Source organism: Sphaerodactylus townsendi, linkage group LG04 (genome assembly GCF_021028975.2).
Source record: "Sphaerodactylus townsendi isolate TG3544 linkage group LG04, MPM_Stown_v2.3, whole genome shotgun sequence".
NCBI classification, from domain to species: Eukaryota; Metazoa; Chordata; class Lepidosauria; order Squamata; family Sphaerodactylidae; genus Sphaerodactylus; species Sphaerodactylus townsendi.
The window spans coordinates 95,881,876-95,904,845 of NC_059428.1; the positions used below are offsets into that span (position 1 = coordinate 95,881,876).

General features: G+C 44.4%; 1 protein-coding gene across 3 annotated transcripts in view; it reads left to right on the forward strand.

The window, feature by feature from the left end:
- TMEM131 (transmembrane protein 131) overlaps window positions 1–22,970 on the forward strand; it is a 110,911-nt gene that overhangs the window by 16,004 nt on the left and 71,937 nt on the right. For 2 of the 3 annotated variants that reach the window (XM_048493839.1, XM_048493840.1), the window contains exons 2-3: window positions 13,039–13,100; window positions 20,256–20,296. In XM_048493839.1, the coding sequence (XP_048349796.1) occupies window positions 13,039–13,100; window positions 20,256–20,296 (103 nt within the window). Of the gene's footprint in view, window positions 1–13,038; window positions 13,101–20,255; window positions 20,297–22,970 lie in introns of those variants that run through there. The other variant, XM_048493841.1, reaches the window with a different exon arrangement.

The following is a 22,970-nucleotide window of genomic DNA, read 5'->3' on the forward strand; positions in this document are numbered from 1 at the left end:
TGGCGGTTTCTGGCTCCTGGAGAGACGGCTTTTCTCCACACGGGGAACTCGTATGGGATTCTTTAGAGAGGCCATGAGGGGAAGAGATCACAAGAGTTCCATGGGGGGCAGGGAAAGCCACAGCTGCAAGAGCAGGAGCCGGATCCCCCTTGCCCCCCAGAACCCAGGCGATCGAGGCACCGGGTCCCCATCCCGGTCCCTCCAGCCCCGTGGGTAGAAGAGGAATCCCTCGCCATCCCCGAGGGACACCTCTCTGAGGAATACAGCGAGGGGGGGGAAATTGGGGATCAGTCGGATCATTTCTCTGATTCCGAGGAGACCCGCATAGAGTCCAGTGAAGTGCTTTTATGAGGGTTTTTCAAACAAGAACACCTCTGCACTAATGGCCAATGAACCTCATCTCTGCCCTGGAACTGCAGGATGCAGCTGATGCAGAAGGACCCGGCTGCCAGCCCCAGCCCCGACCACCACCAAAGCCATCAAGGGATGCCCCGGGGGGAAAGAGGACATCTTCCCCAGGCAGGAAAAACCTCAGGAGGGTTGTCCATTCCCAGAGTATTTTGGAAAGGAGGATCCATGAGGGAGTGAGTCGGATCTAGGCTCCAATAGGGGCTCCCCGTCCAGTTTCAAGAAACTGTGCGCAGTCCCCGAGTGCACGTCCATCACATGCTGCTGCAGACACTGATGGTGGATGCCCCGGTTGCAAACTCTCCAGTCAGGGGGGCTGGTGACACAAGGGATTCTGGCGAGGAGGTCCCTGAAGAGGACCCCACCCGGACTGCCCCAAGACTTAGATGTCTCTCCTGAGAAAAGACGCACGAGAAATTAGCCCAGGCCACCCAAGATTTTGGCACCATCAGCAGCTGTTGCTTTCGTGGCCTCCATCCTGTGGCTAAGGAGGCTCTGGACATGATCCTCCGAGGATCAGAGGATCAGGGAGGGGGCATTGGAGAGTGGGTCCTCTCTTGCTACATCTTACCTAGCTTGACTCCACCTTCGACGCCATGATGATGGCAGGGACCTGCAGCTCGCGCGACTGGCAACGGTGGCCCACAGACACTGCGTGGCTCTTGGCGGCTCCTGGAGGCTGCGGGCTTTCACTTTCTAAACAGGTGGTGGCCACTCTACGACTTCCACGGAAACAGACTTTTTGGACGGGAGCTGGACAACGTTCTAGTTGAAGCAAAGGACAACAAGGAACAGGAAGACCCTACCTAAGATACATCAGAGGGGACACGTCTTCCTCCCTCCTACAGATCGCACACCAACTTCAGAACCCAACGGGCCTTGCCTCGGGCCCCTAGAGATGGACGGAGGACACATCATCAACACCAGTCCTTTCGAAAACAAGGCAACTTTGGCAACACTTAAATAAACAACGTGGGCAAATTCCTTTGCTGTCCCAATTTCCGCCCTGGAGGCAAGGCTGGGCAGCTCCCTTTAAGCCGAGGCCGGCCAGTAGAATCGCAGCTGACCACCCGAAGCATTCCGGTCGGCGGGCGCCTGTCTCTACTATCAAGATGCAATGTGGATGGGCGACCACTGTAGACCGATGGACAAGGGAGGTGATCGAGATCGGGTTACCTCCTCCTGGAGCTGGCAAAAACGCCAAAAGCCACTGTTTCCGTACATTTCTCCAACAGCCTACTCCAGACTGGACAAACTCCAAAGTGACATTGTGAACAAGCCATCCAAGCACCTTCTGGAGATCAGAGCCATAGAACCGAAAAGTGCCACCTATGGAGAGACTTCTTAGGAGTCTACTCCCACTTCTTCAGCCGTGCCAAAGAAAAACGGGAGGGCGCCATCCTTGAACTCCTCAAATACATCAACAAGCACATGCGCTTGTACAGAGTTCAGGGATGGAAACTCTTCGATCCATCAATGGAGAAGCCTTTCAACTTCGGGGACTCAGCTGATCGTCAAGCTTAGACCTCACAGAGGCTTCTACCTCCACATTCCCATCAACTCCAAGACACACGCCAAGTACTTCACGGTTCACAGCAGGGGGAGCACACTACCAATACAGAGCTCTCCTTGCTCGGGTTATGGCAACGGGCCCTCATGAGTGTTCTCCAAGGTCCGCCTCGCCATTTCCCATCATGGAGCTCAGGACAGGAGGGGAATACATCGCCCATCCCTACCTCGACGACATCTTGATTCGGTCGAAGATTCTAGGAAATCACGGAGCCCAGCGGGAGGTTCGACAGGAGTCCCAGGGAAGTCCTGACCCTCAAACATGGCTTCCTCATAAACCTGGGCCAAAAGCTCCCTCAATCCCATCACAACGGGATGGGAACACCTGGGGGGCGGTGGATAGACACGTCCCCGGAGCGCCCTCTTCATGCCTCAAGCTGAAGATCCAGCAAGCCGATACAACGGGCTTGACCAGAGTCCTTAGCCATGGGGCCAGCAGGGCCTCCCCTACTCCAACTAGCTTTGAGGAAACTTGATGGGATTGTTCATATCCACAGTGGACATGGTGCAATGGGCGGGCAGAATGCTAACGCGGAGACCAAGCTGCAGGAGGTTTCCTGCGACCACAATTCCAGTTGGGTTGATCGATGGCAAAGACAGACGAAAAGCTCTTACCCTGACCCAGGTCACTCCAAAGACAAAGCCTCACATGGTGGACTCCAGTCATCCAACCTGCGCCGGGGGGCAAGATCTACACCTGCCCCAGGACAGGGTACAGGCTCTTTCATGTGATGCCAGCCCTCAGCTGTACTGGGGCCTACAGCCAAGTGCAAATGTGTGCACAAGATCAGTGGTCGCACCATGGAGACACAACTGCCCATCAACTGATTCCTTTAGGGAGACCAGGGGTGGGCGAATTTGCCTGGCCTCTGAATCCCCACTTTCCAGGGAGGAGCTGTTGTACCAAACACGCGTCCTGGTGGTGAGGGACGGACAATATCACAGCAAAGGCATACATCCAACAATCAAAGGAGGGATCCAGATCCCTCAGCACCTGCACCGAGAGGCGAGCAGAGTACTTTGGCCTGGGCTCACGGAGGCCCACCTACAATCCTTTGGACAGCGGAACACATCCAAGGCAGCCTCAACTACGGGCGGCAGATTGGCTCAGTCGACAACAGATCTCCTCAGGCAGAGTGGAAATCCTCAACACGCAGGATCTTCAAAGCAGATCGCACTTCATTTTGGAAGGCCGGAGGTGGATCTCTTAGCAGCAGGGGAAAACCACCAGCTGCCAACCCTTCATGACCAGATTTTACCATGCCCCTCGGGCGATAGCTACAGATGCTCTTGAATCCTCGGCCTCATTGGCCCGAGGGCCTCACTATGGTAACCGCCTCTCCTCCTCGGGTCCCAATCATCCCCAAACTTCTGAAGAAACTGGAGGGGCAGAACAGGCAGAAATCATCCTGGTGGCAACGTGCAGTGGCCTCTGGGTAGACGCACTCATGGTTCTCTTCAATTCTACAACTATCCATTGCCCCTCTGCATCTCTCACCTCCTACCGAAGTCCCCAGACATGCTGTCCCAGGGACCGCCCACCACCACCAATCCTCAAGGTAGGTTCTGCTTGGTAGCCGGGCAGGCTTTGAAGAGGAAGGGCTATTCAGACAAGGTCACAGACACTATACTGGCCTCTAGAAGGCCGTCCACAACCAACATCTACAACTGCTCGTGGAAAGCTTTCGTCAAATGGGCCAGAGCCGCTCACATTGACCCGGTGAGACCTTCGGTTCCACAGATTCTCCAGTTCCTACAAGCAGGCTATGAGAAGGGACTCCGGAGTGCGACCCTGCGCAGACAGGTGGCGGCCCTCGCGACGATATGGCCCAAAGCTCAAGGGCACCAGATCTCTAGGCACCCAGACATCATCCGCTTCTTAAAGGGTGTGCAGCAACAGCAACCACCGACTCTTCATCGTTTTCCCTCTTGGAAGCTCAACACGGTACTCAGGGCCCTCACGAAGCCACCCTTTGAGCCCATACGCGATATACCGCTTAAGTGGCTAAGGATGAAAACCCTCTTCCTGGTTGCAGTTACATCTGCACGCAGGGTTTCTGAGCTCAGGGCACTATCGGTCAACCCCAACCTTTGCTTATTTCACAAGGACAGGGTCGTCCTTCGACTGGACCCCACCTTTCTGCCAAAGGTGGGCGGCTCCTTCCACATCAGACAGGAGGTCATCATCCCCACCTTCTTCCCTAAACCATCTCATCCAAAGGAAGTCCTGTGGCACGGCCTGGACGTGCGAAGGGCCCTGAAGGAGTTCATTAGACGGACAGAACCCATCAGGAAAACCGAGGGTCTGTTCATCAACATCGCGACGCCTGGAACGGGAGCACTGATGTCCAGAGCAACAATCAGTAGCACCATCAGGCAGTGCATCATCGAGGCCTACAGGGCCGCACACATACCAATCCCACAGGGAATCACAGCACATTCCACACGATGCACTGCAGCCAACGCGGCGTTCAGAAGACAAGTGCCCGTGGAAGACATCTGTCGGGCGGCCACTTGGTCCTCCAGCTCGACTTTCATCAGACATTACAAGATCCAGTCTATCTCGGCCGCGGAAACGGCCTTTGGGTCAAGAGTCTTAGAACACATATTCGGAGACTGATCATCCCCACCCAAGTTCCAGGGACACTGCTCGGGGAGGTCCCAGCCAAGATGCCCTAAGTCGCCTCCAGGAGAACGGTCCATTGGTTCACTTACCGTGAAGGGCCCTTCTCCTGTGGGGCGACGTGGGCATCTTGGCCCTCCCGAAGATCAGTCAGCCTCTAAAAAAGCAAGAAATGGCACATAAAAGTTTCTATGTTTAATAAAGTTGTGTTTGAAATCTAGAGCATGTTATTGGAATTCTTTCTGTTACCCCTGGCACATAGGAGATGGTGACTGCTTTGTCAATAGACCTCTGGGGAACCAAAATGGAGTCCAGGGACGTCACAGGAAGTGAAAAAAATCAACATCCTGCCTCTCTGGACAAAGGAAGGGAATCACCCAGCCAAGATACCCACGTCGCCCCACAGGAGAAGGGCCCTTCCCGGTAAGTGAACCAATGGACCGTTTTGAGGGGAGGCTATTGGTTCCCCAATGGAATCTGATAGTTGGTTATTAGAGGGATATTTTTCTGAAGCAGGAGAGCTTGATAAAACCCTAGAAAGTTCAGAAACTAGGATGCTGTGAGACCAATGATCTGCTTCCAGTCACTTAACCAGCATGATTTCAGAGAACAGTGCTGTACTTTGAAGAAATTAGTCCATGGTCTGTTTGGTTTGGGTGTTAAAGTATTATACAAAGTGCTGTATTTGCCTTGGCTCCTAGCCATGTACCATTTGATGCTTGACAATACAGGTCTGGTAGCTATTCTGTGGGCCCGAGCAAGGCAGTGAGAAGGCTGGGGAGGGCTTCTGAGGGCCAGCAAAAGTTAGCAGGGCTGGAAGGTGCTGATACCATCTGCTTGGTGAGGCCTAATCTCTTGTTGACAAAGACAGCAGCAGAGAAAGGTAATGAAAGAGATACATTTCAGTTTCACTCCATTAAACACTTTGAGACTTTAACAAATAAATAGTACATAAATATGAGGTTGGATCCAAATGTTGTGAACTTTGCACATCATGTGGACCAGAGTGTCCTGCTGTAGACCTTGAAGAAAATCCTTCTAAATGAGGAGGTGCAACATATGAAGTTATACTTAAAATGATGAACTGGTGAAAATTACTCTTCCCCCCCCCCCCCTTCCCTTGTAGCAGAAAGACTTAGTTTACACACAGTATAAACAAATTGAAAATACATGAGTGCTTTTAACTGGCAGTCTACACTGGGTACATTATTAGTGTTTCTTGATTTGAACCTCAGTATTTGGCACATTACTGTTGGTGCGTGAGACTTTTTCCAGGAGCTGTCGTTTAAAACAAACCCTCCAGTGTCACAGTGCAAGACAACAAAATGCTCCTCTTAAAGGATTCATAGGGATTAATTATTATTATAAATAATAATACTGGATGATGTAAAACTTGTTACTAACATAAGGTTGAAGGTAGAAAACATGGAAATGTACAATTAATTAGGGTCATGGCAGATAACTGCATTTTGATTTTTTTTTAAAAATGGCTTGTTTTGAATATATGTAGAATGGTATGAAGTTGCTGAGCTATAAATGTAAACATAACATTTATGGCTTCATTTTGAAATGGGGTGGCCTAAATTTCTCATGGCATTTATGCAAAGCATTTGTTTCTACTTCATGTTTGAATGTGATCTTATTTGAGACCTTAAGTGGTAATAATGTTTTTTACATGTCGAAAAACGCTCATGTTTTAAGAAAGCCATTTTTGCACTGCACCAGATTTGATAACATCAGATCTAAATATACCAACCTACATTTTTCTTCCAATCTGGGCTGCCTGATCTGACTAGGTTATCTCTATTGTTAAACAACTCGGAAGAGATCGCCAATTTCATTGCGGAGATAGTTGAGAGTTCCCAGTAGAACGTATTTGTTGTGCTCCCCATGGGGCTTTTATCATGTATCCATGCAATTGTTCCCAATTAATGCAATTGTTCCCAATTAATGTAACTTTTTTCTGACTATGCCAATAAAGGCTTATGTATGTAAGAAAGCCATTTGTGGTTTTGTATATTAGTGGGTTCTTTTAAAAATTAGTAGTGCAGCATTTTTAAAAATAGAATGCTGAAGTTGATAGTATTAATAGATTATCGATTGGATAATGATGGGGTGGGATCCCCCCCCCCCCCCCGCTGTATCCTGTAGTTTTGTAAAGAGAAAATGGATGTGAGAAGGACAGGTTCTTTAGTAAAACTAATTTTTGCATGCTCTTCAAAGTTTATGTTGTGAAGACATTTGATGAGGCTGAAATCACTCATTAACCTGAGAAGCAAGAGATATTTCCCTATGTTGTATATGCCTAATAAGGTATCTGAATCTGAAGCAAGAGATAATAATAAGAAAATTAATTGTGAAGACATGGCAACTGGAAAGTGCATGTATAATAATCTGCATTTTCCATGCATATTAAACTAATGTTATAAAGACTAACTGGATTACAGGAGGCCAATGTGTTGTTTAGAAGAGGTAGGAGCGATTTCCCCTTATGTAATGCCTACTTTGTTTATTCTGGTGCTCACCTGCTGCTTTCCCAGTATAAAACTAAAGCAAAATCTCTTTCCTCTACCTTTCCTGTACATAATTGGAGCAGGAGGCGTTGTTTCTGAATCTGCAAAGAGCAACTGTTTGAAAATAGTTGCTCTCATCGTAGGGCACTTGGCTTAGAGAACCTCCAAGATGGTGGTCAACAAACAATGATTGTCAGCTGCCTCATGACTCTCTAACTTTGAAGTAGCTAAAGAAATTTATCAGGCACCTTTTGATACCCTTTGAATGTTGGAGTAGAGGTCCCTCTGGGGGTGGGCGGTAAATTAAATTAAACCAATGAATGAATGAATGAATGAATGAATGAATGAATGAATGAATGAATGAATGAATGAATGAATGAATGAATGAATGAATGAATGAATGAATGAATGAATGAATGAGAGCGAGCCAACGTAGTGTATTGGTTAAGAACCATGGACTGGAAAACTGTGTTTGATTCTCCACCCTTCCACATGAAGCCTCTGGGTGACCTTGAGCCAGACTCATTTCTCTCAGAACTCTCAGCCTACATGGAGGCAAAGATCAGCAAACTACCTTTGAACATCTCTTGCCTTGAAAACTGTAAGGTCACCATAGTTCAGCTAGAGCAGGGGTCAGCAACTTTTAACTCTCAAAGAGCCATTTGGACCCATTTTCCACTTGGATGGTGGATTAATAATTGGTGCCTTTAATGGGGTTGTCAACTTCTGGGGGGCTGAATTTCTCCCCCCCCCCCCGAGAAAATATCTGCCACGGAGGGTGGACTCGACAGCCATATTCCTCACTGAGCATGGCCCCCGTCCTGGTCCCCAAAGCCACAGCTTCTGAGAATTGACCCCCAAATGTCCTGGGATTTGCCCACCGGGAGTTGGCAACCCACGACAACCATGGCTGAGGATGATCCCGGACTTCCTCCCTTCTACAATCTACAAGCTTACCCTCCATTGGCTTACTCTGAAGTAAACCTTCCAAGATCCATGTGCAAGGCTTTCTCCATGCACTCCTGCCCTCCTTGGCAATGCAGAAGCAAACAATTCCCACCCACCGCCGCCTTCCCGTCAAACAGCCCCGATGGGTGCAACCTTGCAGGGCTGCAGGTAATAACTCCTTTAAAAGCTGACATTGTATTTCTCACCTGGACTCAGCATGTATGATATTCTGCCATCCACTAGGAAAGCCCGTGAAGCTCAGTGGGGCTGCTGGGGGGGGGGGGTCTGCAACCCAAGGTGGCGCTGATGGGGTCCCCCAAGTGGTCCTGCCCCCCAAGAAGGACCAAGGGGAGGGGGAAATGAGGACACCCAAAGCAAGGTCGACCCCTGACCCCCATTAAAGTGGAGCGGACTGAGGTTAGGTTTACGCTGAAAATCTGCGCTCCTACAACTCCTTCCCGTTTCCTGCCCTACACCACTCACCTGTTCAAGAGGATCTACCAGCAATGCTCTGTCCCTGCCCTGGGCCATCATCACCGGCATCAGCCAACCAGGCAGCTAGGACAGGGAAACCGGAAGTGGATTGGGATAGTTTTGGGCTGTACCTCTCTAGGAACAGGGACTCTTTCCCATTAACCTTAGGCCGACTCTTCGAAGGAGGCTGAGAGGACCCAAGCCACGTGGAGCCGCAGTGCAAGGACAAAAGAGCCGCATGCGGCTCTGGAGCCGCAGGTTGCAGACCCCTGAGCTAGAGGTTATTGTTCACCACCAACTGCAAGGTAGCATTTTCAGAAACAGCACCTGTTCCATGCTTAGCCAGAGCTGCAAAGTTACAACCGATCAGATGATTAGAAAGAAGAGCTTAGATTTAAGTCTGGAAGAAGTCAAGCCTGAGTAAGAGATGGGCTGCACTTGAACCAAAATAGATCTAAAATGCCAGGCACTTAAAACAACTAAGGGGTTGCAGAGTAGCCTTTAAACTGGTGTAGGGAAAGTTGATTCTCAAGAAACATCCGGTTTGTGATGTATGACATGAATGTTCTACACCTAAACTGATGACAGGGCAGAGTGTAGTAATGACTATATACCAACAATTATAGCCAACTAATAGTCAAAGATATAATGATGAAGAGTGAAATGAACAAAAAAAGTGGAAAGGTATATAGGTGTTGCTAGTATTGGAAGCTTCCATGCCAAGATTGGGAAGCTGGAATAGCTGGACTAAAAGAGAACATCCAGTAAAAATGCTGGAAACTGGTGACAGTCAGTGCATAAGAAGTTTCTGTGAACGTAAACTGCAAAATGTAAGTGTGAAACAGGGAGAGTTGTTTGTGCTGGCTGTGGGGGTGTTTTATGTATGAATTGAATACAATAATTTAAAATCTTAAGAGAAGCATAAACAGCCATAGAATAACTGAGTAGAAATATAAAATTAGTACCAAGGGATATCATTTTGTCCCCTAACATAAACTCAAATGATTTTAAACTGAAGGAATGAATAAGGCAGGTAACTAAAAGATAAAATGTAATAATGAGCAGCTTAAAATAATTCTCCTAAAGACAGGGAGTAGAATTGTTAGGTCCAGTATATGGCTGTTAGCACACGTGGACAGAGCTGATAAGAAATTAGCACTGTGATGTCCAGGGTCTGCTGAATGAATAAGTGTAGCCAGAGTGCTTGGAAACAGTGACCACATCACTCTAAAGTCAATGTACATATGAATAGAAAACTCCTAGGAATGTCTAACTAAGTCATATTTCATCTGCTTCCACGTGGGGATGTCATTTTGTAGATCAATTAGTTCTTCCTTCACTACCCCAACTTCCTTTATCACCCAATTTGGAATGTCCATCAAAAGAAGATCCTCAGCTCAGACATGCTCAGAAATAGACATACGGTAACTTGCAACAGAGTTAACTTTGAAATAAATGTAGATACATCAGATTTGGGCTTAATAAGATTGACCTCATTTCCTTGCAACTGCAATAAACAATGTCATGCCTGATCTTGTTGACTTCCAAACCCAGAAGGGGAGGGGCGGTATAGAAATGTTGTTGTTGTTGTTGTTGTTGTTGATGATGATGATGATGATGATGATGATGATAAACAACTAAGCAAAGCATTCATGTCTTCAAAAAGCTCCACAATAGTGACAAAAAGTTCATAAAAGCATCTCACACATTTGTCTTTTGATATCCAATGGACTTCAGTATAAATCAGTAAGCATTCAAAATATCAACACAACTCAATTATTGTCAACACAGAGCTCCTGGAATAGTTGTTCATTGAGAGCCTGGGTTTTAATTTTGCATAGCAGTAATGACATGTGTGATGACTAAAATGTTTTGCAACCAGATGTTGGTGATGAGTGACACAGTGAATGGTAAAGACGTTTGGCACTGCTTTTTTCAAGTAAGTAACACATCCACAGTACTCATCAGTCACTGGTGTTGCAAGTTGCTCAAGCAAGTATGTTAATAAGTGGAATTTCTCTGTCTTTAAATTGGTCAGCAACATTGCGAATAATAAACCTTGAGCCAAACATTCATCTTTTATAAAGTTCATGTAAGCAAGAACAAAGATTCTCATTGCCTGGTAAAGCTATAAAGCAAATTTTGTTGTCCTTAATATGCTGCACAATGCAAGGATGTAAGTAAGGGGAAGGGGTTCCCAGGTTCAACCCCCCCCCCCCTTACATGTCCAAAGCTCTACCCCCTGTTTGTGGTTTTTTGTATTTTTAGTGGGGGTTTTTTTTTCAGTTTTTGGCCGGCAGGAGGTGCAGTTTTTAGGTTAGCAGCATCAAAATTTCAGGGATTTGTTGAGAGACTCTCCTGATGATACCACCCAGGTTTAGTGAGGTTTGGTTCAGGGGGTCCAAAGTTATGGATTCCCAAAGGGGGTACCCCCATTGTTTCCAATGGGAGCTAATAGAACATGAGGGCTACACCTTTGAGGGTCCATAACTTTGGACCCCCTGAACCAAACTTCACCAAACCTGGGTGGTATCATCAGGAGAGTCTCCTAAAGATACCCTGGAATTTTGGTGCTGCTAGCTTAACAATTGCACCCCAGACAGCAGGCACTCCCTAAATTTCTCAAGATTCTCCTTTTAAATCCACCCCCTTCAGCATGGATTTAAAGGGAGAATCTGAGGTCCCCAGTTTAAACATTGAAAGTGATACTGTTTCATTCAGGGTGGGGGAGAATCTACCCCAAAACAGCATCACTTTCAATGTTGTTTTAACTGGGAACCCCAGATTCTCCCTTTAAGGTGAATTTAAAAGAAGAATCTGGACTCCCTAGCTTAAACACCATCTAAAGTGATGCTGTTTGGAGGTGGATTCCAGCATCACAGCGGCTGCCTATGGTGGGGACCCCTCAAAACTCAGATTTTGCACCAGGCTCCATTTTCCTCGCTACGCCGCTGCCTGGAGGGGGGGCAGAAGGGACTGCTGGCTGGGAACCCAGCTGGTGGGGGGGGGCAGGGGAGTCTATTGTCCCTAGCTTCGGGGAGCTGCTTTTATAAGCACTGAGGCCGGGGGCGGGTCTTGGGAAAGTGTGGCCACGCCTCAAGGGGTGGGGGGCGTGGGTCCCCCCAACCCCCCTCCATAAAAATCTATACCTATATCACTGGCACATCTTCCACATTTTCAGGCCTTTCATCTACCAGTATGTCTTTGCACTGAATTGTTGCTGAGAGGAATTGTCTCTCAGGACTTCACAGTAAAAACCTGAAAAAACGAGAAACATGCTGTTGTGACAGTTTCTCAAAACACTTGTTTACCTAGATCTCTGATGGTATAGTTTCCACCAAGTTTCAACACCATGCAGAGGCATAAAGTTGGAGTTCTACTTTCCAGCTTGGTGCCACAGCCCAGTCAATTGTAAATAAGTGAACAAGGGGTCCATCTCCAGCATTCTCTTACTGCCCCTGCCTCTTAGCATTCCCCCCCCCCACACACACACACAGGTAATCCCACTGCCCCTAAGGGGACATACCACCCATTTCCAGAACCACTGGTCTAAGCAGACACTTATTTTACTTCCTCTCCACCTGCATGCAATCCTTTTGTCTAAACTGCCTTGCAAACCACTCACCCTCACCATTTTGTGGTGATAGTATCTTGAATGCTTGCAGTCCTAATTTGTCTTGGATCAGTTCCTTTGCAGACAGGAGGCTTATCCTTCCTGTCTGCTTGCAAATGCTTTTGTGTAGAGTCACAGACCTTCCATTTCAAATCTCTCTTATGCCCAGAAAGGGAGGAGTTTGGAATGGTCCGTCTGCCCTAGATGGTGGCAGTTTTACTGAAACCCTGAAAATCCAGTCTGCTCAGTAAAGAGGGATGCGGATGATGGGTAAATGGGGGTGTCAGTCACATGCATGAGGTGCTGGATCCAGGAATGCCTTGCAACTGATGTAATAACTAAAGGAAATGGCTATCTTGCTAAGGGTAGGTTTGTAAGATTATGGATAGTACAGAAGCAGGATTTTTGTTTGTTTCTCTGATGGATGTAGAAATTGGAATTCACTCAGTTAACAGATTGAAAAGATTTTAAATATATTTTAACATACCACATAGTGTACAGGATTCACTATCATAAGATTCCTGACTCTTAGCTTAAATGGCTTTTAAAAGGTTTATAGAAATTGTTGAGGGTAAGACTGTCAACAGTTTCAGACCATGATGGCTACATGAAACCTTCACATTTAGAGCTGAGGACTGCTGCCTTCATGCCCTGTTTATAGGTTTCCAGAGACATCTAGCCAACATCCTTTGTCTGTCAATGGTTAGAGTAAGGTAAATAGTCTGATCCAGGAGGGTTCTTACTACTTAGCTTGTAATTTTACAGTTGATCTGTTCCTTTTGATTTAGTTACTTGATACAGAACAAGTTGAATCATAGTATCATGATTCCTGAATAACACTAATTGATTTGATCAAAACTTTTAATTTATGTTTCTCTCTCCTTTCACAGCTTTCATCCAGTCAGATAGCATAATAGAAGTTTTGCGTTTTGATGAAGGAGGCTTATTGCAGGTAATTATTTTCCATAAAGTGAAACATGCCTGTGCTTTATTACTTATGTATGCAGTGATTCAACTTTGTCCCGCTATGGCCTCTGCAATGTTTTGTTGATGGGAAAAGGTTTGCAACATCAGGTCTGTAGGTCAGATCTAATTCCCTCATATTTTCTATTTGATCCTTGTAATTCACTTCATTCATTATCCTATTATGTAAAAGGCTAGATGTAGTGGTGATGACTCACTTCCAGCCAATCGCCATGTGCACACTGCTTGTGGGTGGGGCTTACACAGAATGGGTAACAAACAACACAAACAAAACAGTGGAATGTGATGGTTACTTACTGGCTTGCGCACTTGCCCTTCTCCCCTGCTGCTGAATAATTACAGTTACTATCTGCAGCTGCCTTCGGATGAGCAGGAATAGGCATTGGCCTCTCCTCATGGGAGAGTCTGAACTGCTGGCAGCCACAACTGTGCTGTTAACTGTTACATGGGGATACATGCTTCTGTGAAGAGGATCAAACATGCAGGAGCAGGAGGAGAAGGAGGAGGGATCTGGTGATACAGGGCTAAGGGGGTAGGAAAGGCAGGAGGGGTTGCCCCCTTAATGGGTGCCATTAGCCCTTGCATGCTGATGCAGGTGCCCAGGAGGAGGAAGATAACATGAAGGGAGCTGGTGACGCAGGGCCAAGAGGGGAGGAAAAGTGTGGGGCGGGGTGTTGGTCCCCTCAGTGGATGGCATTAACCCACCAGCAGTTTTCTAGAGCCTGTTGTATTTGTTCGTACAATAAGCTTCATCACGATTTTAATTTAGAATCTACTTTTGATAAAGCCTTGGCAAGACTCTTCTCTGCACGCTAGTTGGCTAAGTTTGGCATTTCTAATGAACAGGGTGAACCTGTGTAAAAAGGTTTTTCTACACTAACATTCCCAAGTTAGTTCCTGGCACCATAATTAATGCAGCTTCTGTGAACCACTTTCCAATCTGCACCTCCCTCTCCGGGTAAATCCATTCCTTCTTGTTTATTATGGAGTTTCTGGATCTTTAGTACAAAGAGGGTGATGAGCAATCAATTTGTCTAGTGCAATTGTGTCCCCAGGATGTCACTGTCACCACATGAGTGGCATTCTTGGGCAAATTATATTAGTCATATGTTTGTGCATTAAGTGTTCATTGAAGCTCACTAAGTGGTCACTACATGTTTTAACTATTCCATTTTCGCAAATTATGTTTCAGTTCTTTCGGCTGTCAGGTTAGGAATGAGCTTATAAGTATTTTGCATTCAGAGTTAAGGTTAATGTTAATGTCCTCCTTGTTCTTTTATTTCCGTATTGCTCTTCTTGCATTTATGGTACAATGGGGAGCGACTAGGTACAGTGATTGTGAGCATACTCACTCCCTTGTTGTATAAAAGGCAACCTCATGCTTTTAAAGAGTACATCTGAACCTATGAAGCTGCCTTATCCACCAATCAATCTAACTTGCACAGAACTGTATTGTAGCTGTGTACTGTGTTTCTCTTAGGATGAGAAGTTCTTGCCTGTCTCTTTCTACCTGGGATCCTTTCACTGGAGATACCAGAAGTTGAGCCTTCTGCACACAAAGCATGGCCATCTGCATTCAAAAGCATGTGTTCCACCAGCAAGCTGTGTCTCCTTCCCCTAAACTGATGTACTTGATGTGGTGCTGGAAATGTCAGTTGTGAGTCTGGTGTGCTGAAGAGGCTCATGTAACTAAACTTTACAATCATGGTCCCCAGCATTTTCTTATTCAACTTCAGTAGTAGCTAAACTGATCTCAGTCCATAATATTTATTAATTTAGTGTGAATAGAACACAGCAGAAACTGGCACATTCAGTGGATGTTGAAGTTGGAAATTGTAAAGAGAGCTGGGGAGTTTTTCCAAGGGTGTTTGGTCCACATGTGTTTTCTATGCGTGTAAGTGTGTTTTCTTCATTTCTTAATTTTCTATGCAAAACCTGTTTCCCCGAATATAAGACATCCTCTGAAAATAAGACATAGTTTTGCTGAAGTGCGAAATATGAGGCTTCCCCCGAAAGTAAGACGTAGCAAAGTTTTTGTTTGGAAGCATGCCCGACGAATAGAAAACAGAAAAATAAGACATCCCCTGAAAATAAGACATAGCACATCTTTGGGAGCAAAAATTAATATAAGACACTGTCTTATTTTCGGGGAAACACGGTATAAGTGTGTGTTTTTTATCCAAAATTACCAGGTACTACTTTGTAGGAGTCTGTGTGTATACTCACACTTATAGAGCACATTATGTAAGGCCTTGTGCTTACCACAAACACTGAATCCATAACATTAATCTGTGAGAGTTTGGAATCTGGCTGCATGACAATCTATACATATAAAAAGCAAACTGTGAGTTTGTTCCTGATGGTCTAGCACAGGAACTGCTGGGTCAACTCCTCTGAAAATTCCCAGCCACTGTAGTCAGCCAGGCAAGAGTGTTTTTAGACATTCGCTTACCTGAACTTTCACACCTGGCCCAGGTAAAAATGTCTTTTTCCTGGCACTCCATGGTGGAGGACATGAAGCTGGCTGTGTGTAACTGTCATCCTTAGAATGTTTGTGCAGCATGGTATTCCCTTAGAATGTTTGCTTAGATGGCCAGATATGAGCAGTGAAAACAGCACATAGGTAATAACTCGAGTGGAAGTGAAACACATACACACGTTGCCATGTGAGACATCAGGTGGGGTTTCCCCCCTCACACACACTTAACAGGAGGGGAGGTAGGGGGCTCAGCATCTGGATATGACCCACCCACCCTAGCGGAGGGAGAGGGGAGGGATGACAGTCAAGGGAAGAGAAGTCAGGGTGGAGAGAGAGTGAGGGGTGGCATGCAAGGGAGGGAAGGGAGGGGGCCCAGCATCAGAATATGACCCACCAACCCTAGCAGCGGGAGAGGGAAGGGAGGGAGGGGGAGGGGTGGCATGCAAGGGAAGAGAAGTGAGGGAGGGGAGAGAATGAGGGGTGGCATGCAAGGGAGAGGAGGGAGGGGCCAGCCACCCTAGATTCTTTGAATACTGAGGGTGTAGGTCAGAAAACCAGGTTGCCTCTGAGGCACGCGTTACTCAGGAGTAAGCTCGGTAAAGCAAACGTGACATACTTTGCATGGCTGAGTCGCACCCCTCAGAGGGTTTACTCAGAAGCGACACCCATTGCCACCAACCAAACTTATTCCCAGGTAAAGGAGCGTAACCAGCCAGCCGAGATGTGTGAGAGGGGTGCCTTTCCATTCCCCCCAGGAATGCGGTCACACACATCAATGACACCGCACAGTATCAGGCTGCGCATTTCCATGAGCATGTACTGCTGGCCTCTGTAATTGATTGATTTCCCATTTCACCACAATAAGCCACAGCAACGCGTGATCGGGTACTGCTAGTTGTATATGAAAAAGCTGGTAATGTGAACAAGTATTCAGGCTGCAGTTAAGTTGTGATTCTGGGCTAGGGGCCAAACTTACTATATATTTTTAATTTCTAAGTTTAAATTCACCCATTGTCATTTGTCATTATAGCAGCTGTTGGGTTTAAAAATTGACACTTGGGAGTAACCTGAGTACCATATATACTCGAGTATAAGATGACCTGAATATAAGCCGAGGCACCTAATTTTACCACAAAAAACTGGGAAAACTTATTGAATATAAGTCTAGGGTGGGAAATGCAGCAGCTACTGGTAAATTTCAAAAATAAAAATAGATACCAATAAAATTACATTAATTGAGGCATCAGTAGGTTAAATGTTTTTGAATATTTATTTCAAAGAAAAATAGTAAACTAGCTCTGTAAGTGGAAAAGAGGGTCAACAAAAAACAATAACTTTAAGAGTACAAAAACCTTAGCTCAATCAGCAACCAAGCTAAAACACAAGAGTTAAAATCCTTCAAAACTGGATTCCTCATCATCATCTTATGTCCAAATGTAACCCAACTTAGATTTTAAGAGGGATATTATCAGAAATGGAAAAGGAGTTCAAGTCTTTGACAGCGTGATCTCACCTTGTGACCTTTAACATTCACCAGACTTACAACAAAAGAAACTTTAAATCTGTTTTCTGTTTCATAAACAATAGTGTGCAGTATAAAAGTGAAATATGGCAAGCCAATACAGAAACAATAATCAACATATAATATTTCTGGCCTGCTATGAAAAACAGACTAGCAGGGTCTCAGTCCTTTACAGTTCTCTGTAGCTGTGCCCTGTGGCACTGTTGATGGACTTGCAGCTTTGCTGTTCTTTGCTGAGCCCTCTCTCCTTATTGTCAAGCCTTCAAGGGTTGCCCTGAAATATGCAAATACAGTTCATAACAACTGAACTCCTCTGAACAATTCTGAGGAAATGGAGCCTTTTCTTCCTTATATGGAAAATCTGAGCTCTTTAGCTCCCCCTAATGGACCCTGGGTTAACACAGAGCTTCAGCTATAGCACATACAGTTGTGCATAAATACCATAAATACTTGAGTATAAGACCTGCATATAAGCCGAGGGGGGCTTTTTCAGCATAAAAAATGTGCTGAAAAAGTCTACTTATACATGAGTATATACGGTACATCATCACGGTCTGGAGTTCAGTGAACTGGGCTTGACTATAAAGAAGCAAGGCTAACTTGGATTTTTGGTGGTCAAGTGTAGAAGGGGACTTTTGAAAGGGAGGCCCAGAAATCTGTTCTGCAGAATTTAAGACACCTAAATATGGATCATCAAGGAGCTGCTGCTGTCAACTGCAACTGCTGTGGAATGTTTGTTTTTCTGTCAGAGTATATGGCTACACCTGCAGCAAGTGCAAGTTGGTTACTTTGTTAGAAGAGTAGGTACTGCAGCTTGAAACACAAGTATCTACACTTCAGCACATTAAGAAGAACGAGACTTTCCTGGACAGAATAGAGCAGATGGTACTGGGTGGAGAACACACTGGGGACATCTCTGAGGAAGGTGGCAACTCTCAACCAGAGGAGGTGGGCAATTGGAGAAATGTAACCCACAGAAGCAGAAGGACCAGGGAGCATTCTGTGAATTTGAAACTACACAATCGTTTTTAGATTCTCTCCCTTCTCAATGAGGATCAGGAACAAGAGGAATGGACTCAGCTCTCAGAGAATGCACAAGTGACAGAAGGTTAAATCATGAAATGCCTCCTACAAAATCCCAGGGGAGATGTATGGTGGTGGTGGTAGGGGACTCTCTGCAAAGGGGGGCAGAAACAGCAATTTGCAGGCCTGACAAGATGTACTGAGAGATATGCTGGCTCCATGGGGCAAAAATCCATAATCACAGAGACGCTGAGAAGACTAGTCAAGCCCACTGACCGTTATCCCTTCCTTTTAATCAACATCATAATAAATGACACTGCTAGACGTAGCTTTTGGGGCATCAGAAAGGATTTGGGGGCTCTCGGAAGGAAGCTGAACGAGCTGGATGCACAGGTTTTCATTTCATCTCTACTTCCAGTTGAGGGACAAGGGCCCAGGCGGGAAAGAAGAATAGTGAGGTATATAATTGAGAGGTACAACCTATTCAAGAGAAATAGATCAAGGGCGGTTTACAAATTTAATAAATGAATGAATGAATGAATAAATAATGCACACATTAATTCCCAGGAAAGTGTTCCTATGTTTGTTCCCTGAGTGGATCACATCAAGGAACCCACCTGACTCTCCGAATTCTGGAGAATACTGACTTATATTGTACCAGATTTTGGTCAGGTAAATCATAATCCTATTCTGAGAATAGAGAATTTTCTGCATAAATCTAGTATTAAATTCAATAATGCATCTCTAGCTATTCAAGAGTTTGATACTAGGAAGAGATTAACTTTTTAGGTGCAACCTTAAATTGAGGCTAGTGCTAGAAAAAGGAGGCAGATTTATTTTAGACAATGCTGCCAAATATGTGGTGTTTGAAAACCAACATGTTATTTTCACTCATATGTGAGGGTTTTTTTTAAAGGAGGTTAATTCTTAGGATTCATTCTTTTTATTAAAAAAAACTTTGTCTCACTGAAAAATAGAAGCTCAATTGTGACCAAATATCCCTCTTCTTCCTGAGGACTTCTCTGCTGTGGGTGCGGATCTTCAGGAGCAGATCTACAAGTGGAGCATTCCACTGGAAGAAGAGAGGTATTTGGTCACAATGGAGCTTCTATCTTTTGGTGAGACAAGGTATAGCTAATGTAAAGGTCTTATTTTGTCAGCTGGAGCCTTCAGCTCTTTCGTCTCTTCCTAAATGGACGTGGATAGCTTGTGGTGACAGCTGGAAGCAGAATTCTGTCTGCTAACAATCAGTCTGAGAAATTATTATCTGACCTTGTCTCAAAGGACCTCATATTACTGTAGGACTAACTGATCTCTGTGGGCTGCTAAGCTGTTTCCAGCTGCAAGATTTTTTTTCAGTGTATTTGCATATTGCAGTAATTCATGATAGCACAGACATTTAAAGACAATGAGTAATTGTAGAAAGTGTCATATCACATTTCCCCTTGCTTGGTTATGTAATAACTGAATTATGCTGATAGACTATTCAGATTGCTTTGTTGTGTCTTGATTCACTGATTTAAAAAGACAGTTAAATGGTGTCATTGTCACATGTCTAATGCATGAAATGTAATGGAAGCACACATCTAGGTTTAATTATGCAGGTTTTTTTACCTAACCTTTTGCTTCAGAATTGGCTTTGCTAATTTAATGTCTAAAAACCAAACAGTATTAAGACATAGAACTAATGGTATTTTCATGAAGTGCCATGAAATCATTAAATGCTTCATAATGTCTTTGTAAGAGACAGCTAATATAACCTGTCTTTTCACATTTTTAAATATCTAAAATTCTACTGATTGCATCTGAAATACCTTCCGTGGTGAGCGGAGGGGAGACCCCAGCCCCCTGTGGCTTTTCATCCACAAGGGTCCAGTGACCCTCCCCACCAGCCCCAGCTTTTAGAGGGTTTGGGATGCCTTTGCCTGAAGTGGAAGACTGGGACCAGTCCATTTCAGCTGATTGAAGGCTGATCCAACCCTCAAGTTCCACTGTATAGGTAGCAATTTAGACCTCACCTTGACTTCCTACTTCACCTGTTTACAGTCTTGGTTACTGATGCTTTGGTACTGAAGTTTGCAGTTTTTCTTTCTTTTTAGACTGAGACAACTATTGGCCTTGGTCCATATCAGCAGAAAAGGTAAGACATTTTTTGTTATGTGTTCATTTATGTCAAGTGAATTACAGCAATTTCTTAGAACTCTCCTGCTATAATTTAAAGTTTTGGGTACTTTGTAGTGGCTGCTAGAAAATAATCATTGTACATGTTACAGATACAATTAGCTCAATCGAAGCTGATCAACACAGTTCTGAATATTATGCACATATTACCATGTGGTAATGTTGTTCCATACATGTGATAAATTTACAGTGCAGCACCAAGTCTGTGTGCTTAGGAGGGTGTAACTCCATGTAGGTCTGTACCATTAGTTTTCCAAGGGAATATGGCAGCTGTTGGTAGAGATAAATTTATCATCATAGGTTTTGTGTTAACTATAACCTTATGATTATGCTCAAATACCTGTGGAAGGGGTGAAATGCCCACACTGAAGTTACAGAAGATCCCATAATTAGGTTGAAATGGATGCATTTTAAGCAAGTAGAAGCGATTAACTAGCAACCAGTGCTGTGGTATGCTGCCCCAAGATATTGTGCTGTCTTCTACCAGGCAGATAAAAGGAACATCTCATATATAGGTCAGTCCTTTCATTGGACTTATTGTTTCACAGTGACAAGAACTGGTCAAACAGTTCAGCAGTAAATTACTTGCTCTTCTACCAGCAATTCACCTGTAGTGTACTGTTAACTTTTATTTTCTGCTTATACCTACATGGGTCACTATGTATGGAAAACATAAGCTACACTGTGTAGAGAATGCTGCCAAATGACAAAGCCTTAAATTGGGCAACTTTCAATAACACAAGCCTATGGCTTACATTTTGTCCAATGAAGTGGCCTTTTGTAAAATAGATTTGACAGTGGCTTTTTTCCAAGCCCTTTTTATCTGTAACTATCAGTTTTTATCCAAAGATGAAATGTAAATACTTTCTATTGTATTAATAGTCTTCAAAAAGAGAGAAATGTGCAATTAATACAACTTAAGTAGGTTTACTGTGCAGGATAACCATTGTGACAATAGCATATCTGCAGAAGGGGGTGGGTCATACTTTGACTACTCAGTTTTTGGATTGTAGGGGGAGAAATTGTAGGTTTGGAAGATGATGGCCTGAAAGTGGTTCAACCATATTAGTTGCATTGAAGCATTATTAAAGATGTATCAACACTTTGCCAAGTTAGTATTCATCTGGAGAAGAATTTCTAGGCCTATGGTTAGAAAGGGCTGTGTTCTGTTGGGGGAGGGGGGTCTGGAAAGGGAGGGTCCCAAAAGGGGAGCAGTGATCTTGAAATTTAATACTACATCAGCATCATTTTCAGTTTTCCTGGGTGGCTAGCATAAAATTGCCAACTGCTCCTCAAATGTATCTTATGACTTCTAAATCTCTAGCTTTCTATGGTACTAGGTAAGCAGCTTCCAATAAGCTGTTTCACTGAATTTCCTGAATAGAACAAAAATTATGTCAGTAGATTACAGGAAGTAGCAGTATGTTGTATGGACTGTAAATCACCCTTCAAGCTGCCTCCTTTACTACCTTTAACTTTCACTAACTATCTAGAGTTCAAATTTCCTAGTGAACATTTCCAGACACTGCTTGTTATCCAGTTTGGATCACCTCATTAAGTGTTGAAAGACATGCCTTGTATTGGATTTCAAACAACTTTATTTGCATTTTTTATTTAAGTGTTGCAACCTCAGATTGCAGAGAGTCTAATACTTTCATGGTATTGTTGTTGTCGATTCATTGTTCTGACTACCACCCAACTCAGATTAATAGATAGTATTTTTAAAAGGTCCTTCTCTTGTTTCCACATGCTGTCCAAGCCTAAACTCTGCTGCCACATCTCTCTTTCTTATCACAGCTCAAATTTTGATTAAAACATGAATCATGGAGCTGTCAGAATAATATAAATTTTAAGTTATTTAAGGGTGCAGAGGTAAACTGCCAGCTAGTATCTATGAATATTAATTTAGTTTTGAAACAGACAGCAAAATGCAAACTTGGTTGTGGCAGAGGTTTCACTTCCTACTTATTTCTGAAGTAGGGAGGCATTAGGGAGGCATATGAACAAATACAATGAAAGTGAGACACTTTCAGCCACTTCCTTTGGAAGCTGATGTGCTAGTTCAATTACACCTCTTTTGCATCAAATAGTATTTTAAGAATTGTGATGTCTACATTTACTTCTGTAAAAGTTGCTAAGCAGGAAAAGGAAAGATTAGTCAAATGATAGGTATGCAAAATGTTGTGGTTCAAACTGACATTGTTAACAGATTGGGAGGTTTGTCCATAATTAAACAAACTGTTCCGGTAATATTTTAAAATGTTCATCTCCTGAATTGGGTTCAGGTTTTTGTTAATCTCTATCCATCCTTCTGAGGTTGGTAAAATTAGTACCCAGCTTGCTGGCAGTAAAGTATGGAAGACTGGGGAGGGCAGTGGCAAACCACCCTATAAATATAATCGGCTAAGTAAATCTTGTGATGTGACATCGCCTCATGGGTCAGTAATGACCCTTACATATTTTTGAACTTCATGTGCTTACCATTTTGAACAATCATTGGAAATAGCTAAGGAATATTTGGCAATATGTTTGATGGGCCATTTAGGAAGGGTGGGGAGGTGGAATTAGACAAGCCTGTATCTATCATGGGCAGTAATCCCCCACATTGTCACCTTGGAGACCTAGCAGGGCAA